This window comes from Panthera pardus, unplaced genomic scaffold (genome assembly GCF_024362965.1).
Source record: "Panthera pardus isolate Hobbes unplaced genomic scaffold, ASM2436296v1 HiC_scaffold_22, whole genome shotgun sequence".
NCBI lineage: Eukaryota > Metazoa > Chordata > Mammalia > Carnivora > Felidae > Panthera > Panthera pardus.
The window spans coordinates 10,712,788-10,738,420 of NW_026526788.1; the positions used below are offsets into that span (position 1 = coordinate 10,712,788).

At 44.9% G+C, this 25,633-nt stretch overlaps 3 protein-coding genes across 5 annotated transcripts in view; all 3 read right to left on the reverse strand.

Annotated features, from left to right (window-relative positions):
* Positions 1–24,140, reverse strand: part of LOC109255379 (interferon-induced protein with tetratricopeptide repeats 1-like) — a 39,237-nt gene extending 15,097 nt beyond the window's left edge. The window contains exon 1 of the mRNA XM_019429998.2: positions 24,026–24,140. Within this exon, the coding sequence (XP_019285543.2) occupies positions 24,026–24,030 (5 nt within the window). The 5' untranslated portion in view covers positions 24,031–24,140. The remainder of the gene's footprint in view (positions 1–24,025) is intronic.
* Positions 200–24,140, reverse strand: LOC109255377 (interferon-induced protein with tetratricopeptide repeats 1B-like). 3 transcript variants are annotated; one of them, XM_019429995.2, is made up of 3 exons: positions 24,026–24,107; positions 4,458–4,560; positions 200–3,762 (listed from the first exon to the last, which is right to left on the reverse strand). In XM_019429995.2, the coding sequence occupies exon 3, from the start codon at positions 3,672–3,674 to the stop codon at positions 2,343–2,345; it is 1,332 nt and encodes a 443-aa protein (XP_019285540.2). In that variant the 5' UTR covers positions 3,675–3,762; positions 4,458–4,560; positions 24,026–24,107; the 3' UTR covers positions 200–2,342. The 3 variants fall into 3 exon arrangements, with proteins under 3 accessions (XP_019285540.2, XP_019285539.2, XP_019285541.2); XM_019429994.2 differs by lacking the exon at positions 4,458–4,560 and having other exon boundaries at positions 24,026–24,140; XM_019429996.2 differs by lacking the exons at positions 4,458–4,560; positions 24,026–24,107 and adding an exon at positions 4,132–4,416.
* On the reverse strand, positions 11,810–24,140 carry IFIT3 (interferon induced protein with tetratricopeptide repeats 3). Its single transcript, XM_019429992.2, has 2 exons — positions 24,026–24,140; positions 11,810–13,751 (listed from the first exon to the last, which is right to left on the reverse strand). Exons 1-2 carry the CDS (start codon positions 24,028–24,030, stop codon positions 12,287–12,289), a joined length of 1,470 nt encoding a protein of 489 aa, XP_019285537.2. The 5' UTR covers positions 24,031–24,140; the 3' UTR covers positions 11,810–12,286.
* Positions 24,141–25,633: the final 1,493 nt, after the last annotated feature.

Here is a 25,633-nt window from a genome sequence, read left to right on the forward strand (position 1 = left end):
CCGTATATATTTTGGCTCACTTGCCTCATTTTGGTTTACCTTTCAGATACGGCTTTTTGACCTTTTTATCCTGACAGTTTTGTCCTGAACATCAGAGAAAAGTTGAGAGGATTTTACAATGAACACTAACATACTCAACTACCTAGATCCTACAGTAACGTTTTACACATTTGCTTAACTGCAAATCTATTCATCCATCAAGTCTCCATCCATTTATTTACCTTAGTTTTTGTTGTGTAAGAAGGCAATTCGCCGATGAAACGTGTCGGCGTGCATACTGTGATGACTTCAGTCACATCTTGTTTACAAGAAAAAGACAGTATTCCTGCCCCAGTAGGGTTTTTGTGTTGCTTCAATATAATAAATCCATTCTTGGTTTAGGAGCGACAAAGTTGGAAAGGGCAGTGATTTTGGTGCTAATTATTGCTATTAATTGTTTTCCCCGGGTATCATCTGAGTGACCGCCACCCTCCGCCCCCATAGGTCAGTTCCAGCCCTCAGGGAAAAACCAACCTTACAATTCCGTGGCCTGCAAAAGTAAATCCCTACCCAATACTTGAAAAAATTCTTGGTAGTGTTTATATTCCCGAAGCTTCTGCCTCAGACCTTCTATTGCTTATAGAAGTCGCTTCTGTGTTTTTCTACTTCCATCCAAACATAGAATATATGTTTTTAAGTTTACTTATTTATTTTGAGAGAGAGCATGAGCTTGAGCCGGGGAGGGAGAAAGAAAAGGAGGAAGAAAGAATCCCAAGCAGGCTCTGCGTTGTCAGCACGGAGACTGATGCGGGGCTTGAACTCACGAACCGATGGAGCATGACCTGAATTGAAATCCAGAGTTGGATGCTTAACTGACTGAGCCACCCAGGTGCCCCAAGAATACACATCTTTTTTTTAAAAAAGAATTTTTTTTAACATTTATTTTTGAGAAAGAGAGAGAGAGACAGTGCAAGCGGGGGGGGGGGGGGGGGGGCAGAAAGGGAGACACAGAATCCTAAGCAGGTTCCCAGCTGTCAGCACAGAGCTGGACGCGGGGCCTGAACCCATGAGCCCAATATCATGACCTAAGCAGAAGTCGGATGCTTAACTGACTGAGCCATCCAGGTGCCCCTGGAATATATACCTTTTAAAAATCTCACTAATAAAACTCACTCAAAGACTTTGTTAGCTTCCCAAGTTGCTAACTTTACTGAATGCTTTTGGAGAAAATATCTTAGGGAAAAAGAAGATTATATGGTGCACTCCAAGGGCCAGCACCTAAAAACTACATTAATGTATTTGTCACTTGTGGCTTGCACCTCCTAAATGGGCTTTTCTTTTATTTGTCTTTCCCCGGTACATTTTAATTTTTCTTAGGGTAAGTACACGTCCAGCGACGTGTTTGGAATGCACAGATTCTTTGCGATTGCCGGTGGCTCGACAAACGTGTCCCGAAATGTTTGAGTTTCTTATGAGGTTATAGACTTGGCTTCCTGGCCAGCAGTTCTTGGCTGTGGGAAGGCCTTGGGAGATGGACACCGGGACTGGAACACTCTAGTGACCTTCTGAAGTCCCTTCTCTTTTCTCTTTCATCTTTGCTCATTTGCTTTGCTTTTAGATCTGGTAGGTCAGCACGCCCGGCCACATGAAAAGTAAATCTTTTTTTTTTTTAATTTTTGTTTTTAAACTTCTGACTGGGTTACAGTGTCAGGAATTTTCCAAATACAGAATGTGTATGTGCACAAGTCCGCAGGAATGGGCCTGTGTGAGCTCCAGAATCAGTGTGTGTGGAGAGAGATACACGTGGTGCATGTGTATATGAGCAGCCCATGCTCTTGGCTCCGGATGACTGTCTCCAGGAATTCATGCTTTGAGTGTGTGAGCCAACCAGCGGAAGTGGCTTCGGACCAAGGCACGGACGTCCTGTGTGTGTGCGCCTGCAGAGACAGGGGCGTGTGCACAGAGCTACACTGGCGTGTGACCGGTGTGCTGGGCCCAGGAGGGGCTGAAATCTTCCCTGTTTAAGACTCCTCTGTTTCGGAGACCGGGCAGATGGAGGACGGAAGCCACCCATGCGCCCTTTCCCCGTGCAAAGCCGTAGGGAAAAGAGCTTCCGTTGGCCTAGCAGGTGATAGGTGCCCCCCAAAGCATCAACCGACCTTGGCCAATGAGTACAGGGATGTGTTACACATGGACGGGAGGGGAAAGAAAATGGTGGGGGGGGGGCGGCGCTCAGCAGGCAGCACAGCCTGTGTTGTATCATCTCTTGTATTTCAGCATGTCACATGTTCCTGAAAGCAGCGATCAGGAAGGTGTTGGCTATGTTTAGTTATGACATTAAACAAGTAATGGTGACCTCTGTTTCAGACCATGGTGTTGGAGTCAGCAGCCAGCCTGAGAGCCTTCTCATAACACACCAGGGCCTCACTCACTTCCCCTTTCAATCTGTGGATGAGCCCGAGGATGCTGAAACTTTCCACCACACGTACATTCTGATGAATATGTCTTTTAGCTAACTTCTCTAGGGCGCTGAGAATTTTCTCCCTGGTGCGGGAGATGCTTCTTATTTTGAGACCTTTTAAATAATGGGTGATTGCTTTATCCACAGATATCTTATGAAGTTCTTGGAAATGGCCATAGCAGTAATGAATCTCTTGTTGCAGATGATCGTTGATGTTCTTCATGTGCAACACTTTCTGAAAGGCGTCCTCAGCCTTTGTGTGTTGGCCTATTTCTGCATACATGTAAGCCAGTTCAACATAAGCCAACTCAAATGTGGGCCTTAGCATCAGAGTCTTTTGAATTTCACATATAGCCAAGTGAACCAGTCTGTGGACATTGTCTCTGTCCCGTCCTCTGGGCTGCCAGTTTGCCGCTCTCTTGATTTGGATCATGCGTGCCTTGTAACAAAGCCCCATCTGGTGATGCAGGAAAGCGGAGGAGGGCGTGGCCTGCAGGGCCCTCTTTAAGAGCTGAAGAGCTTTATCCAGAGCGCCTTTCCTGCGGTAAAACTTGGCCGCGTATCGAAAGACGTAGGTCTGCGAGGACATGTTGGTCAGTGCCTCTTCGACGTACTTTTCTCCTTCGGCTTCTTGGCCCACGTCCTGAAGCTTCAGGGCGAGCAGAGCCTTAATGTACGCGTCTTCTGGGTTCAGCCTGATGGCCTCTTTTAGAGGCTGCAGACAAGATGCGTCGCTGACCTGGGTCGCTTTGTTGAGGCCGTCCAGCCGATAGATGGTGATTGCATACCCAGTGCTGAATTCAGGGTTCTCGGGCTCCGCTGCCAGAGCCTTCTCGAAGCAGGCCTTGGCCCGCTCGTAGTTCTTTCCTCCACACTTCAGCAAGGCCCACCCTTCCTCGCAGTCCATCTGAGGACAGTCCAGCCTGTAGCAGGAGGGGGCTGCAAACTTCTCACAAGTGTTCGCCACCCTGGCCAGGTAAGTCTGGGCCTGCGCCAGCCTGCCCATGTGGTGATACAGCCAGGCGTAGTTGCCCCAGGTGACCAGGCTTCTCACAGCCGATCGGTCGCCGTGTTCCTGCTGGATCAGGTCTTCGGCTTCCTTCAGGCTCCCCAGGGCCTCCTGAGTCTGGCCTTTCAGGTGTTGGACGTAGGCCAGCAGGTTGTGTATGCCCGCGTTGTATTTGGTGTCTAGGAACTCAATCTCATCCAGGATCCTGTTCTCTAAATCGGGCATCTCAGTGTCTTCAACTAGCAGCTCCCAGGTGAAGTGGCATCTCAGCTGAACCAGGCTATCTTCAATGGGATTCCCGTTTGATTCGTCACTGTAAAAAGTAGACAACAATTATTTGTATTTTTAGGAGCATTCAGTCTAATAGAAATGGAGCCAGCACTTGAATGGTCAAATGATACCTTCCAGTGTCCTTGCCTCCCCCTATCTGTTGCCTCCCTGGGTTCTTGTGGTCGCGTCATTAGGACAGAGAGCAGGTTGGCCTAAAAACCCTGAGGAAACGCTCATCGCTTTATGGCCCCAACAGGTAGGTTACACGTAGTCTAAAAGGCAACTTGAAAGGGATTAATTCTGCTAATGTCAAAACAATTTTAGCCCCACCCTCAGCCCTGCAAAACCCTTCTCTCCTCAACGTTGCAGTGCACCACTAATGCTGTCAGAGGAAATGTGGGGAGAACTTCACCTGGTGTTGGGTCAGTGTAGGACCCATTTGGGCAGCATTCATCTTTTTTGTCTGTGTTCAGACATGTTTTATGGAGTGGCCTTGTTTTTGTTTTGGTCTCTCATGGTGTCAGGGTGGCCTTGTCTGATGTTGATATAATGTGCATGTGGGACAGGGGAACAGGGTCCTGGCTGTGGGGCGCTGTCCAGCACCACCGAGGCCTTGCTGATAGCGTCGGGCTGTGTGGGTCTCTTTCTTTCTGTTCAGAGAGCTTCTATATTATTGCTTCAGCCCAGAGCTGTTGGCATGTCCAAGGCGGCCTTCGTTGCCATGAGCTCCTTCCTTACCCATTTCTAAAGTCTGCAAGCCATGAATGACCATTAGTTACATGTCAGGCGCTCTGTTGGGACATGGATATGACAGATTTCCTCTTCTCAGGTGACTTGCCATCTAGGTGGGAGACAGATCCATGAGCATTTAATTTTAACAAAAGCAGTAGGTGTTGGTTGCTTTATAATCACAGAGGAAGGATTCTCTCTCTTCTTGAAAACACCTTCTTGGGTTAACTCTCAATCTTTCAGCTGAAGTATTTTGAAGAATCATAGTCCTGCTGGCTCCCCACTTAGAGAATACTCCTAAGAAGATATGCAGTGGCCAGGCCAGGCCCTGGCGGTTTTGAGGCTACTTATGCAAAGGTGCAGTGATGCTAGCTGCACATGCTAAGGCTTCCAGAAGGATCGCCAAACCAGCACTTGTATCTCAAGTCACAGTAAACGTGCAGAAGCAGATAAGAGGAATATGTAACTGTGAAAGTGCCAGCCGACCACCAGATTGGGACTCTGGAAATGGGACATTTTACATGACAGGGGCCTCGCTGTGTGGATCTGCCCTTACCGTCCGGTCAGGCATGAGTTTGTTTCAGGTGGCTTGGCACTTATACCCCCTGAACATCGTCAGTTGTTCCATGGTCTGTAGGTGAGATCTACCCCTCACTTTTCCTAGGACAGGCAAGATACCACCTGGGGATCGGACTCAAAGAAGCAGAGGTGCAGAGCTGGATTATACCCACTTCCTCTCAGTGAGTTGGCTTATTTGGTACTCCTGTTGGTGCCAAAAATTAGAAGTAATCAAGATGTTCTTCAGCAGGTGAGGGGATAAACAAACTGTGGTCCAGCCATAGAATGGAATGCTATTCATCAGTGAAAACAAATGAGCTCTTAAGCTAAAGGAGACATGAAGGAACATTAAATGCACATTGCTATGTGAAAGAAGCATCCTAAAAAGGCTATACCCTGTACATCCAACTTCATGACATTGTGGAAAGAACCAAACAATAGGAATAGTAAAAAGATCAGTGTTTGCCAAGGCTTTAGGGGAAGTGGTATTGTTGGAGCACAGGGCGTTTTTAGGGCGATGTAATTCTTCTGATGATAGAGCAATGGTAGATGGGTGATGTTGTGCTCAATACAAAGAGTGAGCCCTAATGTAAACTGTGGACTTTAGTTAGGAATAAAGTATCAATATTGGTTCATCAGTTGGAGCTAATATACGCACAAATGCAAAGTGTTGATAATAGGGGAAACTGTAGGAGGGGTGAGGGTGTGGAGGAGGGAGGTATATTAGAACTCTGTACTTCCTGCACATTTTTCTATATGTCCAAAAGGGCTCTAAGAAATTGAGTTTATTAAGTGAAAAAAAAAAAAAAAGAAGATGACTTGCAATAAGGGAGGGAGACAGTTCTGATCTTAAGATCTGCTAATGTCTGAAAGGTTTAGTCAGAAGAGGGCTTTTCCTTTACATAGAGGTGCAAACAAGGCTAGAAACTGGGTGTTCTAGAAACTTCTAGAAACTGGGTGTCAGGGAAGAAGGGAGAGGGTGGAGAGATCAGGAAGTCTCTTTCCTTGTTGTCAGCCAAGCTTTGAGAGGGATTGTCTGGCCTTCCAATACTTGTTTAGCCTTGGGGGTGAGTCAGACTTAAGGGTCTCGTGGGGAAAGAGAGAGATTTGGCCAAGTTAAATTTATAGGCATTTTGACTTACAACAATGGGCAGAACATCTAAGCAGAAAATGAACAAGGAACCAACGGCTTTGAATGACACACTGGACCGGATGGACTTAACATATATTCTGAACATTTCATCCTAAAGCAGCAGAATACACATTCTTCTCATGTGTATATGGAACATTCTCTAGAATAGATCACATACTGGGATACAAATCAGCCCTCAAAAGGTGCAAACAGACTGAGATCATACCGTGCATATTTTCAGACCACAATAAAGAGTTTCATAGCAAAACTCTAAATGAACAGTAATAAAAAAGTTTGGAAAGACAACAAATACTTGGAGATTAAAGAACATCCTACTAAAGAATTAATGGGTTAACCAAGAAGTTAAAGAGGAAATTAAAAAGTACATGAAAATGATAACGCCACAGCCCCAGACCTCTGGGACGCAGCAAAGGCAGTCATAAGAGGGAAGTATATAGCAATGCAGACCTTCCTAAAGAAAGAAGAAAGGTCTCAGATACACAATCTAACCTTACGCCTTAAAGAACTGGAAAAAGAACAGCAAGTAAAACCCAAAACCAGCAGAAGAAGGGAAATAATAAAGATTAGAGCCGAAATCAAAGCTATCAAAAACAAACCAAAACAAAAATGAAAATACCCCAGTAGAACAGATCAATGAAACCAGGAGCTGGTTCTTTGAAAGAATTAACAAAATTGATAAACCTCTAGTCAGTCTGATTAAATGTACAGGCACTTTGTTCTGATTGATCACGGGAACAAATAATTCAGATGATCATTTAGGAGAAGCAGAATGAGAATCTGGAGTCTGTGGCCTCAACAGAGGGAGACAGGGGTCCCATCCCGAGTTTTATCTAAGTAATACGGAAAAGGGTGTTTCTCTGCAGTTTCACAGAAGACCACAAGAGAAGTTGAACTGGACAGGTTTATTCCTCACAGGTCCTGACACCACATGATAGGGATGTCAAGGCAGGCTGCAGGCAGAGAGGAAGCGTTTATCATGGGCTGTGAGTGAAATGCTTTGGGGTTCTGGGCGTAGGTTCGGAATGGTCTCTTCAAACTCAAAAGAGTGGGGTTTCGGTCAGCTCCACAGGGGCTTCTCTAAGGGGAGGAGGGCAGAAGGGGAAGGCCTCAGGAGGCCAGGAAGGTTGTTGCTCAGACAGGCTGCTGGGAGATATCATATCAGGAACCTACATTTGCTTGTAATTCTGCAGGCTGCTATCTAGGGCGTGTACTTGCACATGAAGACTAATGTTAGTTCAACGCCCCACTCAGGCTCCTTGGCCAAACAAAATGGATACCGAGACAGCAATAATATGGAGTAGCTTAGCTAAACTCCCCACATTCTCAGACACCAAAGTTGGGGGTGGGCAGATTTTTTGACCGTGCCTTTGTCTAGAAGCACAGGGCTCAGGTAAAGTTCAGCATTGTCAACATCATTCCAGGCTGTCCTGTGCTTGGTGCAGCCCCTACAGCATCCCACTTCAGTGACCTCTGTCCCCTCTGGGCTCCACATGTTTACGGAGACAGACGTCTTAGAGGCCATGAAGTCTTAGAAAACTTCATTGATGGGACACCTGGGTGGCTCAGTCGGTAAAGTGTCTGACTTCCTCTCAGGTCATGATCTCATGGTCCATGAGTTCAAGCCCCACATCAGGTTCTGTGCTGATGGCTCAGAGCCTGGAGCCTGCTTTGGATTCTGTGTTTCCCTCTCTCTGCCCCTTCCCCACTCATGCTCTGTCTCTCTGTCTCTCTCAAAAAAGAATAAATAAGCATTAAAAAAATTTAATAAAAGGAAACATTCATTGACATGATGTCAGCAAATTCATTATGTCAGGTTTGAATATGAGCTGAAGGGAATTAGGTCTGCCAATGACTTATCAACCCTGCATGATGGTTTATAAGCCTCAGTCATCTGGCACCTCTGGAAGCCATGTTTTCCTTGTGAACTCCTGTGTGTATGTATGTAATTAAACCTATTTTTTCTCTTACTAACCTGGCTCTTGTCTAACTGACTCATGAGCCCAGCCATTGAATATAGGAGGGTAGAGGGAGAAAGATTTTTCCTCCCCTGCGCTATAGAAGCTCTAGTTCTATCCACCCCTTTGAGTTATGCATCCCTGAGTTCCCCCATGTGTGTGGATATACCAGTTAATAAGCAGCTATTTTTCTCTTGCTAATCTGTCGTCAGTCTAATTTGCAGGGCCCCTGCTGGAGAACCTGGGAGTACTGTAGGGGGAAAAGATTTGTTTTCTTCCCTTACACTATAATATAACTTACCTGTAATTATGGCTGCATGCTGAGTCTGGGAGTCCTTTTGACATATGGGCAAACCTGAGGGTGGCCGTGGGTCCCCTCACTGCATGCTTGAAGGACCCTGACTCACTGAAACATGGTGAAAGCATTGTTTGGGAATGAAGGGTAAGGGGATAGATACCTGGGGTGCCTGGTGCCTGTGGAGTCATTGGTGGCACTCATAAACTGTACAGAAAAGGGTTAACATATCAGGCCTTAGACTATGATCCTTAGAAAGACCTGCTTGCAAGGTTTGTCCTTGGCTGACATCTGGGAACTTGGATTTTTGGAACGCTCCCACCATTCTCTAACTGATCAGGCTGGTTTGCTGTGCGTAAACGGTTTGTGCAAACAATCTGGTTAATGCCGACACCTGCTTTCCTTCTGGGAGTCTGGAATTTTGATATGTGCTAAGCAGGGGGTGCCCATGTGGCTGGTCCCCGATACAACCCTTGGGCACTGAGGCTCCAACTAGCTTCAGATGTGTGACATTCGATACTGGAGGAATTAAGCACATCCTGTTTGATCCTACTGGGACAGAATCTGGGAGATTTGTGCCTGGTTTCTTTGACCTTCACCCCATGCACTCTTTCCCTGTGCTGATTTTGCTTTTGTTGTATCCATTTGTTGTAATAAGTCTAATCCATGAATAGGACCGTATGTTGCGTCCTGTGAGTCCTTCTAGTGAATCACCGGACCCAGGTGGTATCTTGGGGACTCTGATGCCAACTTCCTAGAATTCTCATTGGAGAACACAATACAGCAGGCAGTTAGGGAACAGTCACTCCATCTAGTGGAGTAAGGGGGAGGAAGGACAGGCCAAGACTTGCTGAGTGTGGCTCTCTCTCCACCCTTCCCAATTTCCTATGAGAATGAATAAAAAATGGACTGCAGAGGAAAATCTTAAAGTCCAAGGAAAGTATTCCCCGTGCATTTAAGAGATCCTGGCTGTCCAGGCCCAACTTTTACAAAACGGAGCTCACTGTGTCAGCTGCTGGTGGTTCTGGAGAGGCCGGTGCAGCCCTGCGTGGACGTAATTCTAAATTCCTTTGCATGTAGCTTGAGGAGCATTACCACTGTCAAGGTCCTGTGAATTTGCCGTATCAGGATGAATTAAAAAAATCTGACACTGGATTACAAAAGACAGTGGGAAAGAGGAGTAAAATGGAAAGCCAGGAGATTCCGGAATCACACACGGGAGTGTGGGGGAGGGGGGTTTGGATTAAGTGGAGGAACTGATAGGAAGAGACACAAGTCAGGGGTCTACCCTCACGGTAGAGCCTGAAACCTCTTGGTTGTGCCAACAGACTGAGGACACAGCATGTGAGAAAGTACAGAAATGCATGTGAGCAGAACGTCTTGGTTCACACAGCTATGGACTTGAGTCCCAGCGATACCTCTTTCTAGCTGTGTGGCCTTGGACGAGTTACCAAACCTTTCTGAGCCTCATACCTTCCACACTGGTTTTAGATGCTAGCAATGGGCTTAGCACAGATCCTAGAACATAGTTCAGAGGCCAGTACAGAAACCTGCCATGCTTTTATTGTTACTGTTTTGTAGTTTGGGACACTTACTCTTTTATTTTCCAAGCACCCTCCCCTAGGATTCAGAGAAGTTGTTTTAGAAGAGGTGAGCTCACACAGTGAGCCACTGAGCTGGTGGTAATGGCAACGTCATAGCCGTCAATGGAGACAATGTGTTCAAAATTTTTTGAGAGCTCAGTTCATTCCAGGCACTGCTGGAATGGGCATATAGTTGTGAGCAAAGGAGACAGAGTCCATGCTTCCCTGGAGCTGATAAGCCTGAGGGGAGGAGTCCATGGTTTCTCCTGTGGAGACAGACTCCGTTCCTCCAATTGTCTCTTCTGTGGACAGCCCTAGAATCTGCTAAGACATGCTATGTGGCCACCAGTCAAGCCTGCCCCACAGCCTAGGTGGTAAAATGGCACTGGTCGAGAAGTTCTAAGTCCCCACCGAGTTACTAGTTGGGTAGGGTTGGGTATGGCCCCAGGTAGTAAGGAGTGGATGTCTGTGAAAAACCAGCGATTTCTTATTCCCTCTGGGTCTCCAGAGGCGGGGCTGTGTGAGATCAGGGGCACACACAAGGAAGTGCAGATTGTGGACGTTCCCTCAGACAACAGTAGATTGTGGGTGCAGAGGCATCTTTTCCATAAAATTGTCCAGGCAGCAAAATAAATCAAAGCCTAGGTATGTAGGTCAGGACAGATCAACAGCAATTCTGGGAGCCTTAGCACCATCTGGAAGGCGGATGGGACCCTGAGCATGGAGGGACAGGGTAGGTAGGTGGCCACGATCCTTGTGTCAATCAGCTGTGTGTAATTTCCGGGGATGGGACCAGGTACCCCTGTTGGAGAAACTTCCAATGTCCTCCTTCGCCACCAGTATTCAAAATCTTTGTGTCCTTGAGCATGTGTGTTTGCATATAGATGGGCAATTCCTCACCTACCCCAGAGCTGTACCTGTTGCCAGTCTCCACCTTACCCCCAGCCACCCTTCCATGTTCTTCCACGCTTTCAATGTTGGTTTCCATGCTAATATTCTTTACCTGGGCCCAGCAACCCCTCTGGAATGGGCTGCTCCAGGCCAAGGCTGGCCAGGAGGCAGCAATTCACTGCTGGGCACTTGGAGGCTCTCCCAGCCTTGCTGGAGCCAACAGATAATTCAGGGGGTGGGGGGCAGCCTCACTGAAGTCTGCTGCTTTTACAGCCAATGTGGCTTATGAAACACCTTCCCAGAATTCCCCTTCTGCACAAGGAAAGAGTCAAATTTCTGACTGCCCACTCACAAAGGAGGTGGGATTGCCAGTCCCTCTGTCTTGTCTGGGATCTGGTGCCTAACAATCTTCCTCTGCACCCAGACAATCGGATGATACCACTAGAGAAGCATACGGATGCAGGCCTTGTAATGGGTTGAGGAGAGGTGGACAGGGTCCTCGGCACATCTCCTAGCTGCATGGTGCACAAGCCTGTGGGTCTCCGCAGCTGGGAGGGACTACTTGAATATTTTTCATACCGTCGGGCGGGTGAAGATCTCTGTCTCTATAGCCAGCCTAGTACTGGCACCTCTTACACACCATCAGGAGGGCAACTGTCCAGGCATTGCTGGGTGCACAGCAACCCTGCAGAAGCTGCTGGCTGGGCACTGCACTCCGCTGGGGCCCCTGGACTGGAATAAGAGAGAGAGTTCCCATGGCCAAGGGCAGGCCGGCTACAGGGGAGTGTTAGCTAACAAGGGCACGTTGACAGTAGTATGGTATGGCTGTAGCAGTTACCCACTGTCCCTAGACAGTGTCCCGAAGAGAAACTTTGGGAATTAATAGTACTCTCAGTCACACATGCAAAGCACACAACTGCTTAATCCTGAGTCAAAATTTTAAGGTTTATTGTAGCATCGCTATCAAGAATACATATTTATTGTAGTATCACAATCAGGAATATATATACGTGGCTGAAGCCAAGAGTCAGACAGAAGGAATATTCCAGGATTAGTCAAAAGGTGGTCTTTCAGGGGGTCCAGAAGGCTAGATAGCAGTGGGGCAGAGGGCGGGAGACCTGGGAGCAGGCAGCGGCGAGCTAAGACTCTTGGCAAGAAGGGCAGAAATGGGGGGCTATCCGGTGAACCGAGTGCAGACTGAGAATTACTCAGCAGCATGCAGGCCTGAAGCACTGTTTCCACTGCTAATTTTGTTATAAGACCTGCGGACTAGGGAAGTGTGTGTGGCTGATATGCACAGGGGAGACAGACACGAGGAAACAACTCCTCAGATGTGCCCTAAAGCAATAAGCGAGACCAGCACCCCACGCTCCCTGACTGTGCTCCCGTCCCTCCTCTGTGTTTCAGCTCAGGGTTGGGGGAGCTCTGAGAACGGGGCTGTGTGGGCCCCGGCCTGCTTCCTCACTGCCTTGTTCAAGCTCAGGGGACGGCAGGAAAAAGCTGCCTATGCCGGTAGGGCTGTTCCTTAAGAGGTAGCCCAGTTCCTTCTCATAACATTCGGCTGCCTGAAGCAGCTCTCCGTTCAGCTTGTGGATTAATCCTTGGAGATACCAAGAATTGGGTGCATTTTGTGGAAGCTGATTTCCAGCTATGTTCTGTGGTGGGCACTTCGTCTCTCCCTTCTCAGCTGGTTTTGTGCTTGTGGGCACACCCTCTAAATCACGTTGGACAGAAGTGTCTTCAGACTTCCCATGATGCCCCTCAAAGTCGCAATAGTGCTGGTGGGGTTGTAGCCTCCCAGTGTTGGGGAGCTCCTTACTGAAAGCTGTCTGAAAACAGTCTTCTCTTTCCAGGAGGTCGGTGACATCAGAATATGCATACAGTGGATCTACTCCTTTCTCAATAGCTTTGATCACATAGTCAATAGCATGTTTCTTTAGTTCTTCAATCTTCTCTCCATTCTTGCCAGCTTCAGATTCTCCTGCACTCTGAATCTGTTTGACTTTTGCCCTATAGCAGCATGCAATCTGGTGATACAGGTAACCATTGTTTGGAATGGATTTCGATGCCCTTAGAAACAGTTCAATAGCTTTGTCTAGATCACCTTTATTTTTGTAAAATGTGGCTGCATTGCAAAGGACATCTGCTGGGCAAGGAGTGTTCTCCACGGCCTCTAGGACCAACCGCTCCCCTTCAGCTTCTTCATTCATCTTCTGCAATTTCAGGGCCAAGAGTACTTTGACATACTGATCGTCGGGATTCAGCTCAAGGGCCTGCTTCAGATCATTGACAGAGAATGGCTTCTGTGGTTTACTATCCAGGCGGTATGTTGCGATGGCCAGTCCAGAAGAGAATTCTGGGTTGTTGGGCTTCTCTTCCAGAGCCTTCTCGAAACATACCTTGGCCCTTTCATTGTGCTTTCCTCCACACTTTAGCAGTGTCCACCCTTCTTCACAGTCAAGCTCAGGGCACTCCATACTGTATGGATTTGAAAACTTCCCGCATACTTGTTTCACCTTGTCCACATAGATCTGAGCATCTGTGAGTCTGCCCAGGTGATAGTAGACCCAGGCAGAGTTTCCCCAGGTGACCAGCCTTCTGATTTCTGCTCGATCAGAGTGTTCTCGCTGGACCAGCTCCTCAGCTTGCTGTAGGCACTCCAGGGCGGCCTCGTTGTGACCATTTAAGTGTTTTATGTAGGCCAAAAAGTTGTACATTGTAGCTTTGAACTCAGCGTTTACGAATTCAATCTGGTTACACACTCTGTCTTCTAGATCACGCGAGACACCATCTTTTTTAAGTAAGTTCCATGTGAAATGGCATTTCAGCTGTGGGAGGATTTTTTCCAGAGAATTCTTGTTGACCTCACTGTGGAGAAAATAGACACGGTCACTGCGATGTGCACCTGCCAGGCACCGCGGCCTGGGATGCAGTTACAGGTTAAGTTTGTGTGTCAATCTGCCCGGGCTGTGGGAGGCCCAGACTTCAGTCTAACATCAGTTCTGGGTGTGTCTGTGACCAGCATCTGACTCAGGAGGCAGGGGTAAAGCAGACTGTCTTCCCCAGTGTTGGCTGGGCACCACCCGGTCTGGTGAGGGTCTGAGTACAACAAGAAGGCAGAGGGAGTGTGAATTCTGTCTGCCTGGCTGTGTGAGCTGGACATGTGTCTTCTCCTCCCCTTAGACTGGAGCCTGTACATCGGCCTTCCTGGTTCTCGGGCCCTCAGACTTGGACCTCAGCCTATGGCATTGTCCCTCCAGCTCTCAGGCCTTTGGCCCAGACTGGAATTACAGCATTGGCTCTCCTGGGTCTGCAGCTTGTGGACAGTGACCCGTGATTATGGTCCTCGTCCTCCATGATCATGTGAGCCAATTCCTGAGAATAAATCTCTTTCATTTTGTGTGTGTGTGTGTGTGTGTGTGTGTGTGTGTGTGTGTGTATAGTATACTATATATAAATACTATATTCGTAATATATATTTATAATATGGTATGTATCTATAAATATATATACACATGTATTTTGTATATATGTATATATAAATATATACATACACACATATATATTTTAAACCAGCAGTAGGTAAGAATCTTTAATCTTTATTTTACTGAAAGTAGAGAAAAGAGTAGGTAAAAATAAGCATGTTTAGAAATTGTTATAGAAAGAAGAAAAAAGAGGGTTAAAATTCTCAGTGAGGAAAACCAAAAAAATATGTCCGGTTGTATAAAGGCTCTTCCCTTTCAAGAAATGGGGATAAAGCTGAAGATCCAGTTTGTTTTCGCTGTTGGCAAATGGACAAAGTAACAGAAAAACTAGTTGAGTTCAAACGTTGTGAATCCACTACTTGAGCCTACTCATGATCTGAGTGAAGTCGGTGACTACAGTTCAGGGCAGAGTTGATGGTGGGACAGCCAAGAGTCCCCCATCCAGGAGTCTATCCTGCCCTAACCTTCACGTAGAAGCTGAAGAAAAAGCCCTTCATGCAGTCTGAGCTCCATAGTTGGCTGCTCGCGTTTCCTCTATTGTGGTGCTCTGAACGGTTGACTTCTTGGTCAGCAAACACATGAAAGAGCCTGGAACAACTGCCTTTAGCAAATGCCTGCTGCCTCTTCCCAGCCTTGGTGGGTGGGGCCTGACACCTCCCAGCAGCTTACATGGACATACATGTATCTCCTAGTGGTCCTGTTTGGAGAGCCCTGACTAATGCGCACCCTACGTTGTCCTTGACGGAAGAGGAGGTACCTTCCTCACGCTCCCTTGCTTCACCCGCCTGTAGCTGTGCTCTGTGCAAGAGCCCATGGAGCACGTCCCTCCCACTGTGTGGGCAGATCTGCAAGGTGAGGTGGGCGGGTGGGAGGAGAGCACTGCAGAGAGAAGACCTGGATCTCTTGTCCTGCTCCATTAGAAGTCAGGGCTCAGTCCTCACATGCTGGGCAAGGTGGATCCAATGACCCTTTACAGGGGTACTCCTTTGTGTCGCTTTGTTAGTTTTGAAGGATGCCAAGGCAAAGTAAAGTCAGTTATCCTTGCTCTCTCTGGCCTAGAAGCCCACAGACTGGTTAGAAGGAGCCACATAAAGAGAAGGAAGCCCAGGGGTGTTTTACACCATGCTGTGGAGACTGAGCCCTTTCCCTTCATCTTCACCATCTCCCTACAGTCACTCACACAGACCCATGGGCGCTCACTTTCAGTCTGATTGGGGCAGCCTTCCCGTCACAGGCCAGATCCCCAGACAGAATGAATTAATTTTGAGGAACAAACAAGCAAAATCAACATATCTGAGTTTTGTAGATGGAGGATGCCAAGGGAGATCACTGGCCTTATTCAGTTGGATAAACTACCAGGTTCTCAAAGTGTTCTCCTATCACTCTTTGCCTGGGACTCGGAGGATGTTTCACTGAGTTTGTGCTCCCCTTTTCTACTAGTAGATTCTTGACACCACAAGATAGTTAAGAACCTCCAGAAATCATTAAACCCAGTTGTTGTCCATAGTTTTGGGTTTCACAGACTAGCACAACTTCATAAAGAAGTTGAGTCAAATAGGGCTGCCAACTTAAATTTGGCAAAATCATGACAATGGGAGAAAATGTATTCCAAAAGACACCAACCACCTATGCTTGCCAACACTGGATTAAAAAACAAAAAGAAAGAAGCATTTTTATCCCTGAAGAAATAAGAAAGATATAATGAGAATAAAGGGAAGTTCTTTAACTTGTCAAAATACATTTTGCTCACTGAGGAGCCACTGACTTTATTTGTACTTTCCCAAGGACCAGCACCAGTCCACACACTACTGCTGCTGCTCTAGTTTCTGTCTGTCTCTCCAGCAATGCTCATCTAGGCCATTTCTGGACCCAATGTGATCACATGTGAAATGCCTTATAGTGAAAGACACAGAGGCAAGGCAATTGACCCAAGACAAGGAAAAAGGGGGAAGTTGCTGTCTATCTAGATACCCTTTTATGTGCATGCCTCTATTCCTGGCCATCTTTATCATTCTCTAGGTCCCTGGCTAGAGTACCACAATGCCAATGTCTTTTATCTCCATTCTAGGGTTTTCCAGTTTGGCTTCATGTGGTGATTCTAGCTGCCCTGTTTGAAGGACTACAGATCATAACTCAAGGTAGCCAGTATTAGAAAGTAAACATTAAGAGCAAGTTGTAAAGATGATCACTGAACAAATATGTTTATAACTGTTATGCAAGTAAGGCATAATAAAGGCATTTCTGTGTTTCAGCATTAGTTAACTTTGCTGACTTCCCAATTAGGGCATTGGAGGAAGGCACGAGTTTCAGATCGGTAGAATGTATCTGTAGATATAGGTGCCTGGAAATAATAGGTGAACACCCTATCAGCCATAGACTGTATTCATCCAACTTCTCAGTGAGCCTGCAGAATAGCAGGTGACTTTGGTTGTTTTTGCTATAACACCAGTTTGATAACACTATCTCGCTATTTTTTTTTCCCGTGGTGATGACACAGGCTGAAATATTAGTAAACCAGAGGGATCTTACCAGACTAAAATTTTAGGCCCTTATTGATAAAGATGAAACATATTCCATCAACTCTCCAAGATGAAACACATTCCAATCCTGTTATACATAAGCTTCAGGAGATGTCAGTGGCTCATGAAGTGTAGGGCAAGTAGAAAAGCTCCCTCTATATTCCTGAACCTGAGAGACAGCCCCAAAGATGGAACACTTAGGGATACTCCATCCCTACCACCACCTCACCAAATGCTAGAGCTAGCCATGCTAAGGAATGTATGCTAACAAAGGGCAGTTTGTTCAGGAAGAGAGCCAACTGTGTAAGTGGCTTCATGATTATAAGACTTATTGAAAATTTTAATTAAGTTCTGTTGACTTTTCATAAGGTTTCCTCTGTACATTTCCAATTTGATTATATATTTGACACCTGATACCCCCTTGAAGTAAGATTTGGAGAAAAGTATATTGGACCATGAGTCCTGATATCTTGATAAGAAGAAACATGAAACTTGGAGCTGGAGTCCAGGAGATTTGCTTTAAAACACTATTGGCTTGATAGGTAAATTGCTTATAAATCCCGTATAATGATTAAAAAACAAAAGTTTTTTTTTAAAAAAATAACTATAACCACCATAATCTGTTAATGTATAGAAAAGTTAAAAAGATATAAATTGTGACATCTGAAACATAAAATGTAGGGGGAAGGAGGAGTAAAAAAAGGTATGCATTCAAACTTTTAAGTTATATACTTAAAATGGTCTGTTATAAATATAAGATGTTTTATTTCAGCCTCATGGTAAACACAAAGAAAAAACCTGTACTAGATACATAAAAGGTAAAGAGAAAAGAATAGAAGCACACCACTACTACAGAAAAGCATTAAATCACAAAGAAAGAGAGCAAGAGAAAAGGAAGGAAATAAAGGAATTGTAAAACAGCCAGAAAAACAATGAACAAGATGGCAATAGTCTATAGTCTATAGGCTATAAGTCTATAACTATCCACAATTGCTTTAAATATAAATGGACTATATTCTCTAATCAAAAGACACAGAATGGCTGAATGGATGTAAAAGAAGACCTAACACAAGCTGCCTTCAGCTTTTAGGACACACATAGACGAAAGTGAGGGGATGGAAAAGATATTCCATGAAAGCCAAAGAAAGCAGGGGCAGCTATACTTATATTGGACAAAATAGACTTCAAGTTAAAGAGGGAAAGAAAGTCATTAATTAACAACAAAGTGGTCAATCCAACAATAGGATATAATGTTTATAAATGTTTATGCACCCAACACACCAGCACCTAAATATATAAAGCAAATATTAATAGACCTGAAGGGAGATAGAGAGTAATACAGTAATAATAAGGGACTGCTCTATCCCTTTTCAACAGTGGATAGATCATCCAGACAGAAAATGAATAAGAAAACATCAAACTTAAACAACACTTTAGCCAGGTGAACTTAGACATTTACAGAACATTCCATCCAACAGCACAAAATACACAGTCCTCTGAAGTGCACATGGAACATTCTCTAGGACAGATCATATGTTAGGCCACAAAAAAAATCTTAAAATTTAAGGAGACTCAAATCATATCAGGCATCTTTTCTGATCAGTATCATTCAATCATAAACAAACAAACAAACAAACAAACAAACACAGAAATCCTGCCATTTGCGTCAACATGGAAGGAATATGAGGAGATCTTGCTAAGTGAAATAAGCCAGACAGAGAAAGACAAATACTGCATGATGTCATTTATCTGTGGATTCTTAAAAAAAAAAAAAAAAAAAAAAAAAAAAAAGTCAAACTCATAGAAACAGTAGAAAAGTGGTTGTGGGGGGTGGAGTGTGGAAATAGGTAGAGGTTGCCAAAAGTACAAACTTTCAGATGTAAGATAAATAAGGTCTGAAGATCTAATGTATGACATAGTGATTATAATTAATAACATGGTATTGTATATATAATTGGGATTTGTGGAGAGAGTAGAACATCAATATTCTCACCAAAAATAAACAAACAAACAACACAAGTATGTGAGGTGATAACTGACCTAATGGAAAAAGGGAGCCCTTTCACAGTGTGTTTGTATATTGAATCACTATGATGTATCCTTTAAATATCTTAGAATTTTATGTGCCAATTATTCCCCAATAAAGCTGAAAGAAAAGAATAGAATTACTTTAGCAATTCTTATCCCTTTTCTTCTGTGTAGTTTAGGTACATGAAACACTCTGTTCCTCACTCCCCTCTTTGGATTTTTATTACATATTTTTATATGTTAATTCACATATTTACACATGTCACTGTAATTACATATTTATGATAATGTTAACATCATTAACTGAGTAGATCAAAATAAAACATTTGAAGATAATTCTGATTAAAAAATATAAAAAATACAATTCCCTTTTTAAAAACCAATACCCCATATGCCATGGCTTCCTCACTTACTAATTTAGCTTGTATATGTTTGTGAAAGTTGCTCTAAACACTCTTTATATGTATATGTATGAAGTTTAGGCCTTGTTTCTGATCTATTCAATCTGCATTTCGGAATGCAGGGCCTGCTAATTTGCGTTCTAACTGGGCACTCAGGTTAGTTGTGATATAGGATATTTGCTACAGTTTGTGACAGTTCATAGTCCACAGGGGGCGCCTAGCAGGTCAGTAAGAGGGCGTGTCAGGTAGACATTGTCAGCTCAGAAAAATTTCCTTCCACTGTTCTCGGTTCTTTGGCTAGTCTAATAATTAAGTTGACATAAGACAGATGAACAGGGAAGAAAAATTTAATTTTGTAGGTGTAGGAGCCCCATAAAAGCATGAGGCCCAAAGGCAGTCAGGCAGTTGAGGCTCAAATGCCATCTTCAGCTAAGTAGTAGATTGGGTCCCGGAATTTCAAAGCGGTGGAGAGCAATTCCCAAAAAGATGAGTGTAGACGGTTGATACTCAGCCTTTTGCCCTGCCGTGCATGTAAGTCTTTCAGATAAAAAGTTATCTCTGGTAACAGCTCCCTTTGGGGTCAGGGCCCGTATCTAAATTCTCTCAGGCAGTTAACAGAGAGGTAAACGTTTTCTTGAGTCTGTTGGGTCTCAGTTGCCTTTGGCTCAAAATAACCCACATGCCAAAGCAGCACATTTTGGGGTGGCGTATTTTCCGCCCCTTCACCATATTTCTCAGTTCTGAAAGAGCAAACTTTGGGTAAGAGCAACCTCATTATGAAATGCAGTGCTGGCTTAGTCATTAGCAGAGAAGTAACCACACTTTTGAAATAACCCACAACAACCACAACAAAATTCACTGACTTAGTCTTTTCACAAAAGAAACAAAAGAGGGACCAGGACCTCCAGAACTCTCCTGAGGGACAGTGGTGCCCTCCAGGCCCTCTGCCCCTTTCCACCTGCCAGTCTCTTCTCCTCCCACCCCCCCCCCCCCCCATCCCTGGCTCTCCTGGAAGCACTTCCCTCAGTGTCTGTAAATCAGAAATGGCCACAAAACTAAGAGAGATTTATGATCAAATTAGATAATTGTGTATTTCATCTATAAGCAAGCACTGCATCAACATACTTCAGGAAGTTGCATGCAAGGCTGAAGATTTGTGGGAAATTCTCAACTTCCTTTCAGAAAAGTAGGGAACATTTTACCTCATGATGGCTATTCCCTCAATTCTGAAAAGCTGGGGTCCAGGCTGATTTTATTTTCTGCTTGTGGATCAGAAGCAACTGCTGAAGGGCCTTCCAACCAGGATGCCAGCTAGCCCTGAGATCTATGCTTTTATCAAACAGAAAAGGACAATGAGACCAATACAATGCTGTCAGGATTCCCACTGAGGAGAAACTGAAACCTAATTGTCAGAGCTGAGGTCATTCCCACCAGGAACAGGGTTCCACACACACTGAGGGTTTGGAAAAAGGCATTATACGTATATATGTAGGCCCTATTCTCAGAGCTTCTGTTGAAATCTGGGTGTGGGCTCGGGCTCAGGAATCTGCATTCATACAAGCACCAGGGAAATTGTGTACCTGGAGGAGCCCCTGTCCCGCATTTTGAGAAGCACTATTCTAGAGGGATTTTGAAAAGCAGTTTCCCACTTACTTGTCAGAGATAATGTAGCATATCAAAGAGCGAGGCAGACAATCTAGAAGAGAGGAAAATGACCACAAGATACCTGGAGTTCTGTTACCTCTTTGACCTAGTCTGGAATATTTCTGGAATCACATTATTTAGCCTCATTTCCTTATGAGGAAATGGTCCTGAATGATCTTCCTTTTTCCTTCCATCCAAATTGTAGGAAACTATGCCTTGAGGAGGTCTACTTTTACCTTCCTCTAATGTGTGGCTCTGTGCACTCCAAGAGTTTCCATCAAAGAGAGTGGTCCTCATTCTCCAAATAGGGATCTCGAAGGCCCAGTCCTTTAACTCCTGCCCCTTGTCTCTAGTGTGAGCACAATTAAAAGCATTAAGACCCTCCACCCTCTTGGATTTGGTCCACAGAATTAGAAGATGCTCGGCCCTAGAGTTTGGTACCTCACTAAGGACTCTGCTCTGACACCTACTCTCTTGGCTGCTGAGCCTCATTTTCCTCATCTAGAAAGTGAGACTAAGTCTGGAAGTTTTCTTTCCATTTCTATTTTTTGGAACAGCTTGAGAAGGATAGGTATTAACTCTGCTTTAAATGTCTGGTAGAATTCCCCTGGGAAGCCATCTGGCCCAGGACTCTTATTTGTTGGGAGACTTTTTATAACTGATTCAATTTCTTCACTAGTTATGGGTCTGTTCAAATTTTCTATTTCTTCCTGTTTGAGCTTTGGTAGTGTGTGGGTGTGTAGGATTTTGTCCATTTCTTCCAGGTTGTCCTGTTTGTTGGTGGGAATGCAAACTGGTGCAGCCACTCTAGAAAACAGTGTGAAGGTTCCTCAAAAAATTAAAAATAGAACTACCTTATGACCCAGCCATAGCACTACTAGGAATTTACCCAAGGGATACAGGAGTGCTGATGCGTAGGGGCACTTGTACCCCAATGTTTACAACAGCACTTCCAAAAATAGCCAAATTATGGAAAGAGCCTAAATGTCCACGAACTGATGAATGGATAAAGAAGATGTGGTTTATATATACAATGGAATACTACTTGGCAATGAGAAAGGATGAAATCATGTCATTTGCAGCAACGTGGATGGAACTGGAGGGTATTGTGCTAAGTGAAATAAGTCAGGCAGAGAAAGACAGATTTTATATGTTTTATATGTTCCACTCAAGATGTGGATCTTGAGAAACTTAACAGAAGACCATGGGGGAAGGGAGGGGGAAAATAGTTACAGAGAGGGAGGGAGGCAAAGCACAAGAGACTCTTAAATACAGAGAACAAACTGAGGGTTGATGGGGGATGGAGGAGAGGGGAAAATGGGTGATGGGCATTGAGGAGGGCACTTGTTGGGAGGAGCCCTGGGTGTTGTATGTAAGTCAATTTGACAATAAATTACATTCATAAACAATAGAAAATGAGGCTGATAAAAATCACAGTTCTTCCTTCCTAGGGCTATTGGGAAGGTGATATGAAATAACACACGGAAAGCCCTCGACAGAGCGCACTACCAGCTGCTGACCACGCAGAAAGAGTTACCCTCACAATCGCTGGTCTATTAGTGTTACGATTTTAAAAGAAGTTTTAGTGCACGGGGCAGCAACGGAGTTCCTCAGTGAGTGGGGCAGAGGAGGGTGCCCATCAGCCAGCCCGAAGATAGCAGGTGTTTCCCCAGGTGGTTTTTCCCCTTTGGCAATTTTTAGTCCTGCCAGGGAGGAGCAGACCCACCTGGCCCTGGCCCTATATAGCCTCTGGGAACAGGGCAACTTGATGTGGGCACCGGTCCAGCAGAGTCCAGAGAACCCCTTACCACCCCCACCCCCCAGACTTCCTCAAGTCAGTGACTCTGGACACACCTAAGCACAGGCCACTGTAAAACCTCTTGGGGCAAACTGGCTAACAGGGCGCTGGGCAGGGCCAGGCTTTCTGGTTAACCCCACTCATGGAGACACATATATAACTTGGAACCTGTTACACAGCAAAGGGTAACCTGAGGCACTTGGCAGTGACTTCCTCTTACCTGGCCCATTCCCGAAAAGGAGCCCTGGGGACTTTCCCAGGGTGTGGTCACTGGGATCCTCCCTCCCCATGGTGTTTGAGTGAAAATGGCTTCTTCTTCTCTCAACTCTATCTTTCCTGAGGCTCTAATGGCAGAACTTAAGCATGTTCACATGCTTTAACGAAAAAACCAACAAAAACCCAAATTCGCTAAGATTATACTTTACATACAATAAGATGCACACATTTTAAGTGTAGAGTTTGATGAGCTTTGAGCTTTGACAAGCAACGAGCACCACTATCTCCCTACAGACTATTGACATCATTCCCAAAGATTCCCCACTCTGCTTCCTACCCAGCCCCAGCCCCCTCCACCATCCCAGGCAGCCACCGACCTGCTTTCCATCACTAGAGATTAGATTGTTATTAAAAAAGAGATTAGGTCATTCTGTTTTGAAGAGCAAATTGTTTGCTGCTCCCCAGCTCTCATCACAGAAATAAAAACACACTCTATGCTTCTGGTTTTGTTTTGATATAAGAAATGGAAAAATGCCCATATGGAAGAATTATTTCTTCCACTTCCCACCTCCAACTGACCCAACGTTTCAGGGCAAAATTCCTCAACACACGAGTGGAGTTTGTGCTACCAATTCCATCTTTAATAATATCTGCTGAAAAGAAATGCTTCTTTTTAAAACGACAAGAAAAAAAGCCTCTCAGTCGTTGCAAAGAAAACAACAACAACAAAAAAGCCCATAAAGAGTAATTCCATCACTCCTCCCAGGTCCAACTTGGAATCCACAAACTGTGCTTGAGCGGGTCTAACACTCCTGCTGGGCCCTCCCTCTTCTGGGCTCCCAGCTGGAGGAGCAGTTCTAGAAGCTCCGGAAGCCTCAGTGTGTGTACTCCGGGGAAAAGACCCGGAAATAAAAGGCGCCCACACCGATAAACGCACGGTTCATCCAAAAGCCGCGGGACAACACAGGACCCTGCCTGCACCCAGCAGCTCCGTTTACAATTTGCATTCAAGATCGGGGGAGGGGCGCTTACGCATTTCTATGTCACTGACCTCATGTCTGCAACCTGCTCCTCTTCCGTTCTGAAAAGCTGGGCCCCAAGCTGATTCGTTCTTGGGAAACGTCCCGAGTGTGCCCCAAGTCCCTGCTGAAGGAGCTATATAAGGGGCGTGGGGGCGGGGGACGCGTCAGCTGATGTTTTCTCCCTGCTTCCGAGCCAGTGCCTCCGTGAAAGGGAAGGGAACTGGAAAGTGAAACTGATCAAATTCCAGGAAAAGAAGACTGAAGGTCGAAATCTCTGGTAACTCAGTGGAAGCATCCTTTAAAAATTCTGAAACGATGCTTTGAGAGAACGTGAAGGCGCTCGCAGGAATCTGACCATCAGTCCAGGGCGAGTCCCAGGAAACAGCTTTTTTTTTTTTTTTTTTTAAATTGCAAGTGAATATTTTATTATTCTTGTTTGAAAACAAAACAACTTAAAAAAATTGTTTTTAATATTTATTTTTGAGATAGAGAACACAAGTGATGGAGTGGCAGAGAGAGACAGACAGAAAGATAATCCCAGCAGGCTCTGGACTCCCAGCTGTCAGCAAAGAGCCCGACGTGGGGCTCGAACTCACGAACCACAAGTTCATGACCTGAGCTGAAATCAGACACTCAATTGATTGAGCTACCCAGGTGCCCTTCAAATTAGTGTTTTTATTTTCTTTGGGTGAATACCCACTAGTGGAATTATTGGATCTCATAGTATTTCTATTTTTAATTTTGGGGGGAAGCTCCATACTGTTTCCATGGTGGCTGCACCAGTTTAGATTACCACCAACAGTGCGCAGGGTTCCTTCTTCTCCACACCACATCCTCTCCAATACTTGTTATTTCTTGTCATTTTGATTTTAGCCATTCTAACTAGTGTAAGTTGATATTTCTTTGTGGTTTTGATCTGCATTTCAGTAATTAGTGACGTTGAGCATTTTTTTCATGTGTGTCTTGGCCATCTGTACATCTTCTTTGGAAAACTGTCTGTTCAGGTCTTCTGCCCATTTTTTAACTGGATTGTGTGGTTTTTTGGTATTGAGCTGTATAAGTGCTTTATATATTTTGGGTATTAACCCATTATTAGATATATCATTTGCTGCTATCTTCTCCCATTCAGTATGTTGTCTTTTGTTTCGTTGATGGTTCTGATTTCCCTTGCCGTGAAAAAGCTTTTAACTTTGTTGTAGTCCCAACAGTTTATTTTTGCTTTTGTCTCCCTTGTAGTAGGAGACATAGCTAGAAATAATGTTGCTATGACATGTCAGAAAAATTACTGCCTTTGCTCTCTTCTAGGAGTTTTATGGTTTATGGTCTCACATTTAGGACTTTAATCCATTTTGAGTTTATTTTTGTGTATGGTATAAGAAAGTGATTCAGTTTTATTATTTTACAAGTAGCCATCCAGTTTTCCCAGCACCATTTGTTGAAGAGACTGTCTTTATATATTGTATATTTTGCCTCCTTTGTTACAGAGTAATTGACCATAAAATTGGGGCTTTATTTCTGGGCTCCCTAGCCTGTTCCACTGATCTGCGTGTCTATTTTTGTGCCAGTACCATACTCTTTTGATTACTACAGATTTGTACTAGATCTTGAAATCTGGTATTGTGCTACCTCCCGCTTTG